The following is a 12,500-nucleotide window of genomic DNA, read 5'->3' as shown; positions in this document are numbered from 1 at the left end:
CAAGCACAGGCACTAGGCAGCTATATCAACAGACATAGGATCCTGGATAGGCAACCAGAGGCTCCAGGTGAGGGGACCTAGGAAACAAGGCGGGTGTAAGGGGTCAGAAATGTTCAGGAGCCTGACTGCTAACGTTAACAAGAAGCCAAGCAGAGCTAATTCAATAGGTGTATCGGTCATCGATAGGATATGCAAAGCTTTCTTACTGGGACATCATGGTTCTGTCCACTGAGCTCAGATGCCAAGGAGGCAGAGCCCACTGCTGGGAGAATGACATGCACTAGGGATGAATCACGTTGATCTTACAGAGGAGATGGAACTGTAGGAACTGTGGATGACAGACATGCCAGGTCCAGACCTGAGAGCATGCCAATGTTTTCTGCCACAGGCAGCAGTTTTCAAAGCATTATAGAGTGGAATAAAGCTCTCTGTAGAAACCAGTGGATACTTGGTTTAAGTAATTTCCTTTGGACAAGTGTAAAGACAAATACTAAAAGCAACAGTGAAAAGCTTGAAGCCGAGGTCCAGGTGACTCGAGCTGCCCAGCTCAGAAACTGCTGTTTTAGTCACCTGAAGATGACCCTGACCTTACAAGTGTACACGTGTGTGTGTGTGTGTGTGTGTGTGTGTGTGAGAGAGAGAGAGAGAGAGAGAGAGAGAGAGAGAGAGAGAGAGAGAGAGAGAGAGAGGGAGGGAGGAAGGGAAGGAGGGAGAGAGTGAGAGAGGGAGGGAGGGAGGGAGGGAGAGAGAGAGAGAGGGAGAGAGGGAGGGAGTAAACATATAGGTGTTTGGGTATATGTATACATGTGTATGCATGCACGTGTGTGAGAGAGAGATGCATGTGTAGATGTTTGTATATGTGCATACATGTGTGTACATGTATGTCTTCAATGCCAGAGGTTGGTTTCTTGGGATCTTCTTCAATCCACCTAATTATTACTTTTAATGATTTCTTTTTTCTTTTCTTTTCTTTTCTTTTTTTTTTTTTTTTTTTTTTTTCAAGACAGGGTTTCTCAGCCCTGGCTGTCCTGGAGCTCACTTTGTAGACCAGGCTGGCCTCAAACTCAGAAATCCGCCTGCCCCTGCCTCCCAAGTGCTGGGATTAAAGGCGTGCACCACCACTGCCTGGATTTATTTTATTTTCAATCTTTTATATTTAAATTTTAACAGAATAATGTATTTAATATTTTTATGTGTGCATGTCTGTGTGTGTGTGTGAATTCAAGTGTACCCTTGGAGGTCAGAGGTGTCAGATTCCCTGGAACTGTTGTCGCGGTCAGTGACGAGCCACCTGACTTGTAGACGCGCCACCTGACTTGTGTACGTGCTCTAAATAGCGGAATCATCTCTGCAATCCTATTGTTATTTTGAGACAGACAGGGTCTCTCATTAACCCTGAAGCTCACTGATTTATCTAGAGTAGCTGGCCAGTTTCAGGGATCTGCTGACCACCTTCCCAGCACTGAGAATGCACGAGGTTAAAGAGAAGATACACACAGCCAAATGTAGGGAAGGCTTGGCAAGGGACAGCCACGCAGTCCCAATCTTTTCTGTTCTAAGCATCTGCCTGAATATTTATAATTTTGCTCTTATGGGAATATTTCCTTGTTGTATATTTTTTTCTAAGTGGAATTTTGTGTTTAAGTGTGATAACAGCTTTCAAATTGTTCATACTCATCGCCAAATGATCTATCTTGTGATCCCCTGTGTAGGTGGAGAGGCCTGCATACCTGTTTTGTTTGGGACTGGCTTCAGATGGAGCCCTTTGCCTTGCACATGTGAGGCAGGCTCTGCACCACCGAGCTACACCCCTAGCCCTTTTGAGAATATTTGAGACAGGGTCTTGACTAAGTTACTCAGGTTAACCACCAACTTGTGATCATCCTGTCTCAGCCTCTGGTAGACCACAGCACTCATTGTACCCAATTTGAAAAATTATTAATTGTGGTAGTGGTTTATTGAAATTCTTTTTCAGTTTTATTCATGGCTTCATTTTTTATAAAAAGCAATTGCCAAAACTTCTGTGATTTAAACATTGTTGACCCTGTTTCCCTTCCTTCTTTAAAAAATTTCTTGGCTCTAACTTTCCAAGTTTAAAAAAATATCCTATTGGTGCTCTAATTAGAAGTCTGTGCTACAAAAAAACCTGATGAGACAACATGCTGATACTTTTATAGTAGGCATTTCCATCTAGAAACATATGCTCATCTCAATAAAGTCTTTTAATCATTTCAGTCAGATTTGTAGTTGTCTCTTTTTTAAAGATTTATTTATTTATTTTATATGAGTATACTGCAGCTGTCTTCAGACCCACCAGAAGAGGACATCAAATCCCATTATAGATGGTTGTGAGCCACCATGTGGTTGCTGGGAATCAAACTGGGGGGGGGGCATGGTAGCCAAGAAAGCATCAGGGTAGCCGGGGATGGGGTGGGAGTTAGGGGTGGGGCTGAGAGACTGGGGCTACACAGAGAATGAAAGAGAACTGGCCACAGGACTCTAGGCTCTGGACCACCTACCCATTTGGGTTTCTCTCCAGCTCATTTAGCAGCGTGTGATCACAGTACTCAAAAACTAAATGCGTCTTTCTCTTTCTTCTGAACACCTCGATGAGGTTCACAAGGTTTGGGTGTTTCAACTGCTGCAAAAGAATGGGAGTGTACAAGTTAGTGATGGGCTTCCACTCACGGCTGCCCAAGATCTGCTCTGACGCTAAGAGGACCAGGCCTCCTTATCGTTCTATCTCCTGCCTGGGTGGAAGGTTTTTTACTTTTATTGTGTGTTGGTGTATGTGTATATGGGCGGGGGTGCATGTATGTGTGTGTGCGTGTGTATGGAGCCTAGGTTGACATCACATGTTCTTAATTGCTCTCCCCTTTAACATTTTATTACTAATTAATTAATTAATATTTGTGTGCTTGAGTGCATGAGAATATGCACACACCCATGGATGTGCAATGTCGAATGTGTGAGGATCAGATGACAACTTGTGGGGACTGATTCCTCCTACCACTTAAGTCCCAGGGATTGAACTCAGGTTGTCAGACTTGGCTGCAAGCATCTTACGTGCTGAGCCAGCTTGTCTCCCCTCTCCCTTTAATCTTTGAGACAAGGTCGCTCACTGAAATGTGGTGGTTACCAACTCAGTGAGATGGGCAGTCCACCAAGCCCTAGGTATCCTCCTGCCTCTGCCTTCCAGACCAGGGGTTACAGACACATGCCACTGAGCACAGTATTTGACGTGGGTGCTGGGGATCTGAACTGGGCCCTCATGTTTGACAACAGATGCTTTACTGGTTGAGCGGTTTCTCCAGCCTCTCATACAGAATTTTGTTACGGTGTTTAAGATCAATTGATTGTTCTTTGAGCCTTCCACTTCAATGTGGAATGAATTAAAGATCTGTAACAAGTCAGTAATGATAGTAGCTAAACTGTTTCAATCTCCCCCACTCCCCGTGAGGGGCAAGCGCGAGCAATGCACTCATGTGAAGGTACCGTGCAGTGTACAAAAGCCAGGAACACACAATGTACAACAGAAATGAAGAACTGAATCATTATGCAAAAGACTATAAAATAATCAGTGTTTACATACCTTTTACACAGTATCATAGACTAAAATAAAAGGCTTATTTTATTTTTAATTGTATGCTGTGCGTGCATGCGCATGCACATGTGCGTGTGTGCAGAGTCCAGAAGAGGGCACTAGATCCCAGGAGCTGGAGTTATAGGAGTTGTGGGCCACCCTCTCTGAGTGTTGGGAAGCAAACTCCGGTGGTCTGCAAGAGCAGCATGTGTTCTTAATCTGAGCCCGTCTCCCCAGTCCCCCTTACCATTGACTCATGCCAATGTTGGCTGAATTTAAACGCAGTCTGGCTTCTGGTGTCTGCTCTCAGCAGTAGTGCATACTGCTCATAAGCTTCTGTTACACGTCTTATCTTTGGACTCTCCCAGGTTCACGCATTTAGATACGCTTTTCATTGAGTTCTGTCCTCTGGTTGATTCTTCTACTTGCTCTGATGTACAGATGTTATATGCATGGCTTCTATTGTCATGTGGAAATGGGTTAGAAACAATCTTCTACATTCCCCTCCTTTTTTGTTTTTCTGTGCAATACATGTATTTTTTTAAAGATTGATTTTATGTGTATGAGTACACTGTAGCTGTACAGATGGCCATAAGCCATCATGTGTGTGGCTGCTCTCCATCTGCTCGCTCAGGTGTAATTCACTGTAGCTGTCTTCAGATGCACCAGAAGAGGGCATCAGATCTCATTATGGGTGGTTGTGAGCCACCATGTGGTTGCTGGGATCCGAACTCAGGACCTTCGGAAGAGCAGTCAGTTCTCTTACCCGTTGAGCCATCTTACCAGTCCCAATACATGTATTTTTAAAAAATGTTTTTATATGAATAAATGTTTTACATGTATGTATGTATATATGTTTGTATGGATGTATGTGCACTACTGGTATGCCTGGTGCCCAGAGAGGCCAGAAGGCATCAGATCACTTGGAATTAGAGTTATAGATAGTTGTGGAACTAAACCCAGGTCCTCTGCAAGAACAGCAAGTGCTCTTAGCTGCTGAGCCATCTGTCTAGGCCCTTGCTCAATATTATAAACCAGAATTAAAATGATGAAGTTAGATAGTCTATCCCTAGGGTGACTATAAAATCTTAGTGTAGCAGTCAATATAACAGGTAAAAACCAGAACAACTGTAGCCAAGCTAGCACACATGGCTACCCTGCCTCTGCCGAGAGACACCAAATAGTTTAGTATTCATACTAGCTCACTTCCAAGAGTGATGGGGTATTAGCTACACAGGAAGCTAGCGCAAACCAGGACATATGACCTCACCTATTTGTAACTCCTTTCCCTTGTATATTTAGCAGACAGATCAATTTTCACACACACACACACACACACACACACACACACACACACACACACACCACCGCCACTACCACCACAACCACCTCCACCAACAACAAAATGCTCAATAGTTGGGGAAATGAGAATCTATTCTAAATGGGAAATGTGTCCAGAGCCCCAGGTCAACCTGCATTCCGTATACGCCACTGGCTGAAAGAGCAGAAGGTCAAAGGGCGACAGGGGTGCTTTCACAAGAGAGCTACTGCTTTGTGCTCTAGCAAAAACACGGGTTGGAAGCTGGATAGTTTCCCTGCCAGATGGACAAGGGATTCACCAACACTGCCTGGCCAAACTGTCTGTGGGCAGGCCAGGGATCCACAGCTACTTAGCAAGTGACGTTGACTTAGCCCGCACTGTGGTTGTCTGAGGTGTAACAGGTAGTATGAGAGAGAGGTCAATCCAAGTTAAATAGGAAGAGGTGAGGAAAATAAAGAAGAATGTGTTCCCAGCTAGCAATGGAGCAACAGCAAGAGGCAGGAAAGACTGACTGTTCTGAGCCATCACCAGACGCCTGGCGGAGGGCACGAAGCTTGGGTTACTTTGCATCTTAGATTGGGGCTGTTTTAAGTCAGAAGTTAAACCTGTAAACAATAACCTAGGTATTAGATTTATCTGAAGACTAGAGAGGGCGAGGGGGAAGATTAGGTTACAGTTTTTTTTCCCCCTTAGATCCTGCGGCTTAGTCCAGCAATGTCTGCTGGGTCAGGCTGGCTCACTAGCGCCCTCTGCTGACCAAGTGTTAAGATCGATTTTTTTTTTTTTTAAATCAAATTATATTTTAAATGAAACTGCAACAGATGGGGAAAACTTCTGCATATGATATTTAAAAAGTAGAAACAATGTAATTGTTCCCCACATTTGCAAGCTGAAATTCCATTAAAAATAACATAAGAAGCCGGGCGGTGGTGGCACACGCCTCTAGTCCCAGCACTTGGGAGGCAGAGGCAGGTGGATTTCTGAGTTCGAGGCCAGCCTGGTCTACAGAGTGAGTTCCAGGACAGCCAGGGCTACACAGAGAAACCCTGTCTCGGAAAAAAAAAAACCACCACCACCACCAACAACAACCCCCAAAAACCATGAACATGGCTGGAGGATTCTCAGGCAGAGGTAGATTCTGCTGATTCCTCCAGGGGTACTGGGGGCCCCTCCACCGGAAAGGGAAGTGCTCCCATAGTTCTGTTGGTTGGTTGGGAAAGTGTGAGGGCAATGTCCAGAAGATGGGGAGGCATCTGGTAAATAGCGGGGTCAGGACACTTGGGAGAGGGCAGATGTTTCCCAATCAGGATGTGGTGTACTGAAGGCCAATACTTCCAAGTTTTAACCCCCTACTCACGCATACAGATAAAGTCAGAAGCCAAAGTCCAACAATGCTTCCCAAAGTGGCTGATCCCCAGGAGTTAAGTCGGACTTTAAGATTCTCGGTCGTTTTAGCGTACCTACTTCACGCAGCACCTTCAGAGTGCAGATGCCGCCTGCAGAGCATGACCTACCTTCAGCATCCGGATTTCTCGCAGGGCTATTTTCCTAACGACAGGATCATCTTCGGATTCCACAAATTTTTTGATCGCTACTACTTGTCCAGAAGATTTGTTTCTGCACTTGAATACGACGCCATAAGACCCTTCTCCAATCTTAGCTAGCTTTTCATACTTTTCCATTTTAGTTAAAGCAACTTAATTTAGTATACTAGTCGACTTGAAGTTCAGCGTTGCACCTGGAAAATAAGAACAACTTCTCTTAATCAAGCGATATAGGATGGTTTGCCTGGGTTGCCCAAGGTTTATTCCACCCTTTAAAGTTTGCTTTCTGTGTGCCGTAGAAGTGAGCATTTTGTTAACACAGCTCTCCATTCTTCTGGATATTGCAAGCCCTGCAGGGGTCATTTCTGATGGTGGCTCTGTGCTGACCACAGTTTAGTGACAACAACCTTGAGGAAGAAGCCTTGCCTGATTTATTGTTTTTATTACCTGGAGCAAATGATTAAAATACAGGGTTGTAAAATGCAGCTGAAGGGGCTGGACTTTCATACCCTTGAACAAGGTGTTTGACTTCTTAGCTAGCTCACTGGAACCCCACCGCAAAGGGGAAGAATTATGCAACAAGGGAGCTGACGAGATGGCTCAGTGGGTAAGAGACTGCTCTTCCGAAGGTCCTGAGTTCAAATCCCAGCAACCACAAGGTGGCTCACCATCACCCGTAATGAGATCTGACGCCCTCTTCTGGTGTGTCAGAAGACAGATATAGTGTACTTATGTATAATAAAAAATAAATCTTTGGGCCAGAGTGAGCAGGGACTGAGTGAGCAGAGCGAGTTGAGTTGACCAGAGTGAGCAGGGCCAGCCGGAATAAGCAGAAGTCCTAAAATTCAATTCCCAACAACCACATGAAAGCTCACAACCATCTGTGAATACAGCTACAGTGTATTCACATACATAAAATAAATCAATAAATTAGAAAAAAAAAAGAATTAAGCAACAAGACAAACTATAAAGCTCGCCACCCCCACCTGGTGGAGAGAAGAGGGAAAACCATGGTTGCCGAGCAGCGCAGCTTTTCTCAGGACACTATTAAAATGTTTGGATTACATTTATTCCGATTGCTGCTATCATCATCATCATCATCATCATCATCATTATGTATATGAGAAATATGAGATATGTATGTATATGATATAAATGTGAGGTGTATATATCTGAGTAGAAGGCAGTTTATGTGGTAAGGATGTGAGATTTTGTATGTGTGTTGTGTGTATGTGTGTGTGTGTGTGTGTGTGTGTGTGTGTGTGTGTGTGAGACGGCCAGAGTGTGGTAGTCAGAGGACAGCTTGTGGGTACCCGCCCTCTCCTACCATGTGGTCCTGAGGATGTGACCCAGGTTGCAAAACTTGCCTGGCAAATGTCTTTATAATCAGTTCCATCCTGTTGGTCAAGGCACCGAATCTCAATCCCTCCCTCCCTCCCTCCCTCCCTCCTTCCCTTTCTTTCTCCCTCCCCCCTCCCTCCCTCTCTCCTTCCCTTCTTTCTTTCTTTCTTTCTTTCTTTCTATCTTTCTTTCTTTCTTTCTTTCTTCCTTTTATTTTGTTTTCTTAGTTTTTTTTGAGACAGTTCCTCTGTAGTCCTAGTTGCCCTTGAAACTTGCTCTGTAGACCAGGCTGGCTTCGAACTTAGAGCACCACCTGCCTCTGCCTCCTGAGTGTTAGGATTAAAGTGTGTGCCACCACCACCTGGCAAAACACCCTTTCTTGTTCTTAGCTTTTATTTGTATTGGGGTAACCAATTCTTAGACCACCCCTAAAGAAAATAATTATAATAATTCAACAAAAAGAAGGTCAAATTTCCAATTCTCCCACAATTGTTCCATATCCACAGGACTTCTAGGAAAATACTGGATCTCATTTTTATTGTTTTTTGCATTGTTTATGTTTATAATTATGACTAGATAAAACATTCAATGATAAATAATGCCAAAATAATTAAGCAAATCAGGGTAAGAGTTAACATTATGAAAATTTGTAATTAGCCTCAAAAAGTTCATCCCTTTATCCAGCACAATCTTGTGTATATAATCTAATAACTGTAGGAGCTAGCCCTGAAACAGCATTGCTTATTTACATATAATCTGTACACACAAACACTCTAGGGCTGCTTAATCCAGTTGTACAGGTAAGCGAAACGCAGTGAAGCAAGTGCAGAATTACAATTGGTCTTCTGGGTTCTACAGTGTACATCTGAACTCACCATGCTGCCCTGCCTCTGGGTTAATTCATGACACAGCACAATTTAAAGGACTGTTTTGTTTAGGCCTTGGAAGTGGTGATATTAAGCCGAGGAGCTAATGGCTAGCACTCTTTGTCTAACTCACACATGCTTAACAGATACCGGCTCTCAATCTTGTTAGAAAATTTAAATGTAACATTAAATGTTTATGCTTAATATGATAGACAGAGACTCCCAAATTCAGACAGTTTACCTCCAGGGTCTCCGAGAAGATATGGGCACAGTGACAAGATTCTACCTGGATTGTGGTATGATAACCACTGAGAAACACTGCTTCATTGCCTTGCCTGCTGCCAGGGCTTGGTCTAAACTTTGGACAAACAGAAGATACTCAAAGAGTTAAATACCTCTTCTTGCCTAAGACAAGGTGAGTGAGTCACTTCTCCCATGCTCCTATTCCATAGGAAAAAGCTTTTCATCTTCTGGGCCTAGGGTCAGGCTGACTCTGCCCAGTTGCTATGGAGACCACAGGGTCCTGGAAACTCTTTAGGTAGTGGACTATTAACCGACCTCTGTCATTTTAATGAAAGACATCTAGGTTATAGTTTATTCTTCTCAGATTTCTAACTACATTGACAGCTAAGCTAACTGCAGCTTGAACAGCTAGAAAACGGACCTCTAGCTCCTTACCCCAGGGTAATTCACCAGCTTCTTAGCTCATTAGACAGGTTTGCTTAACTCATGGGCTTTATGATAAAGGATACACAAGTTCAGATGTAAGCTTTCACAGTTGTAACCTTCTGATACTTCCTTATCTAAACTTACTTTCCAGTGACTAAATGTTTCATATTTCTTCTTCTTGCTATGCCACTGTCCTAACATTAATCAATAGAGTTCTTATAAATTAGCCTAACTCTAATAAAATATTACACTATACGATCCAACTTTTATAATGATAAGTTAAAATTTTAAGTTTCCTTTGATTGTCTTTTAACTATAAACTTAAAATATTTCTTGTGCCAAATCTATACTATCAGCGATCATAGTTACAAATATAAGTTTCCTTTGGTTGTCTTTTAACTATAGACTTAAGGTGTTTCTTCTGCTAAATCTATATGATCAACTATTATATTCACAAGGTCAAAGTTTTGAGTTTCCTTTAATTGTCTTTTAAATGTTAACTTAAGATTCTTTCTTATTATGATATGTGTGTGTGTGTGTGTGTGTGTGTGTGTGTGTGTGTGTGTGTCCCGGTGATCTCCATAGCAACTGGACAGAGTCAATCTGACCCTAGGCCCAGAAGATGAGAAGCTTTTTCCTGTGGAATAGGAGCATGGGAGAAATGACTCACCTTGTCTTAGGGAACATGAAACATTTAACTCTCTGAGTATCTTCTGTTTGTCCACAGTTTAGAATATAATATATATTCTCCTAGACAGAAGAAAAAAGCCCTTCTTGTTCCTTCTGCTTCACGAAGGGGTTTTGTCTTCCCTGAGCTCATGTTAAAGACTGTTCATGCTATTAACAAACTTATCTCTCTTGTAAATTTATAAGCTCCAGGAAACCCACTCAGATCTACCTCTTGTGGACCAAACAGACTCTATCCAGACAAGTACACCTGCCGATTAACAGCCTAAGTTCCCACTTGCTACTTATTCCAGAGGGTCGGATTCCTCTCCTGTTCCCTGGGATTGGGATTCCCCTCACCCCAACTACCAAGACCTAAGGGCTCTAAGAAAAAACTTGTTTTTCCCCAACATATATATAGACCTCCTTCCTATGCACAGACAGTTCCACAGACCCTGGACAACAAGGAAACAGCCAGCTGTCCTAAGACTGGACCTACAGCCCCATACCCATTTTCCTAGATTTCCCAGAGACACGTCGCCCCAAGTCAGCAGGAAGTAGGTAAAGATCACAGTGACCCTATTCCTGCTTCACCATCTCTTCTTTCTAGTCCACCCCCCCCCCTTTAAATTAAACCAAAATGGAGGAATGTTAGCATTCCTTTTAGGCTCTGCCCCACAGTTACCTGGCAACATCCAGGTATGCCTGGCTTACTATAAAAGAGGCTGTTCGTCCCTCCTCGCTCTCTTACCCTCTTACCCTCTTACCCTCTTCCTTCTCACCATGTGTTCCTGGCCGGACTATCTTCCTCTCTCCTCCTCCTCTCTCCCCCTTCTTCCCCCCTTTCTCCCCACCTCTCTCTATCTCTACTCCCTTCCCAACTCCCCTCCCCATGCCCTAAATAAACTCTATTCCATATTATATCCATCTATAGCTGGTACCTCAGGGGGAAGGGATGCCTCAGCATGGGCCCACAGAGGCACCCCCTTCCCATTTTACCATACCTGGCACCTCTACCAAACATATTATGGCCTCTTCTCCTTTTCATAAAGCACTAACCGCATAAAATTTCTCATGTTCCAAATAAATATACACTTAAGACAGTTATTGACTTTTTCATTCATAAGATTATCTTAATGGAGAGAGAAATAATCGACCCTTATTTGATACATAAAAAGACACACTAGAGGTACATGTGTGACTCAGTTGGTAGAAGCTTGCCTAGCATGATTGAAGTTCTGGGTTTGAATGTATAGTAGTGCATACTTCTAATGCCAGCACTGGAGAGAGGCACAGGCTGAAGGATCACAAAGTTCAAGGTCACCCTTAAATACATAGTGAGCCTCAGACCACTATACAGTGGTTATACACTATACTGTTAGACCATTATACATGATAGGCTATACAGTGAGGCACTGTCTCAAAAAAAGGAAAGAAAAGAAAGAAAAATATATTATGGAAAATAATGTTTAGCTGGGTAAATGATTAATAATATAGTATTTTTTCCAATTTTTAATTTTTTAAATAGTGGAGTTGAACCCTTATTAAAGGGGAAAGATAATAAACTCCACAAAAAAATAACAGGGAAAGTCCATGCCAGATATTAAGTCCTGGAAACTTTATTGAATACATTGTATTTTTTTTTTAATTTATTTATTGAATGTATGTGAGCATTCTATCTGCATGTACACCTGAAGGCCAGAAGAGGGCATTATATCCCATTACTGATGGTGGTGAGCCACCATGTGGTTACTGGGAATTGAATTCAGGACCTCTGGAAGAGCAGCCAGTGCTCTTAACCACTGAGCCATCTCTTCAGCCCCACTTTTCATTTTTACAGAGGTATCATTAACTTAAAGGTAGCATGTACACATTTGCCAAATTAGCTTTGAAGATTATTGGCATAGAACATCCATAGATTCATTAGTTCACCTAGTTAATAAGCACTACAGCTATTGGGGGAACCTGTGAACATAACACAAAGTTTAAAATAAAACTGTTTTGTTTTTCTTTTTGGAGAGCCTTCTGTATCCAGATTCAGTGTGGTGGTTTGAATAGGCTTGGCCCCTATAGATTCATGTGTTTGAATGCTTGGCCATAGGGAGGGGCACTATTAGGAGGTGTGGCCTTGTTGGAGGAAGTGTGTCACTGTTGGGGAAGGCTTTGAAGTCTTATATAGGCTCAAGCTTCACCAGTGTGGAATACAGTCCTCCTGCTGCCTGTGGATCAAGATGTAGAACTCTCAGCTCCTTTAGCACCATGTCCGGCTGCACACTGCCATGCTTTCTACCACAATGATTAATGGGCTAACCTTTGAACCTATAAGCCAATGCCAATTAAATGCTTTCTTTTATAAGAGTTGCCTTGGTCATGATGTCTTTTCACAGCAATGAAACCCTACCTGAGACACTTAGGCTGGCCTTGCATTCACTATGTAGCTGAGGATGAGGTTGAACTAATTCTGTCTTGCCCTTTTGAATGCTGTGATGATTGGTGTGTACCATAGCACC

At 42.9% G+C, this 12,500-nt stretch overlaps 1 protein-coding gene across 6 annotated transcripts in view; it reads right to left on the bottom strand.

Annotated features, from left to right (window-relative positions):
* The window catches only part of Cdkl4 (cyclin dependent kinase like 4), a 70,063-nt gene that overhangs the window by 50,037 nt on the left and 7,526 nt on the right, over positions 1 to 12,500 (bottom strand). For 3 of the 6 annotated variants that reach the window (XM_031356109.1, XM_031356111.1, XM_031356112.1), the window contains 2 exons: positions 6,419 to 6,642; positions 2,520 to 2,641 (listed from right to left, as the gene is read on the bottom strand). In XM_031356109.1, coding sequence (XP_031211969.1) covers positions 2,520 to 2,641; positions 6,419 to 6,586 — 290 coding nt within the window. In that variant the 5' untranslated portion in view covers positions 6,587 to 6,642. Of the gene's footprint in view, positions 1 to 2,519; positions 2,642 to 6,418; positions 6,643 to 9,050; positions 9,137 to 12,500 lie in introns of those variants that run through there. The other 3 variants (XM_031356115.1, XM_031356114.1, XM_031356113.1) reach the window with 2 other exon arrangements.

Source organism: Mastomys coucha, unplaced genomic scaffold (genome assembly GCF_008632895.1).
Source record: "Mastomys coucha isolate ucsf_1 unplaced genomic scaffold, UCSF_Mcou_1 pScaffold6, whole genome shotgun sequence".
Lineage (NCBI taxonomy): Eukaryota > Metazoa > Chordata > Mammalia > Rodentia > Muridae > Mastomys > Mastomys coucha.
Note: the sequence above shows the minus strand (reverse complement) of the source record. Positions and strands in the feature narration are given on the sequence as shown.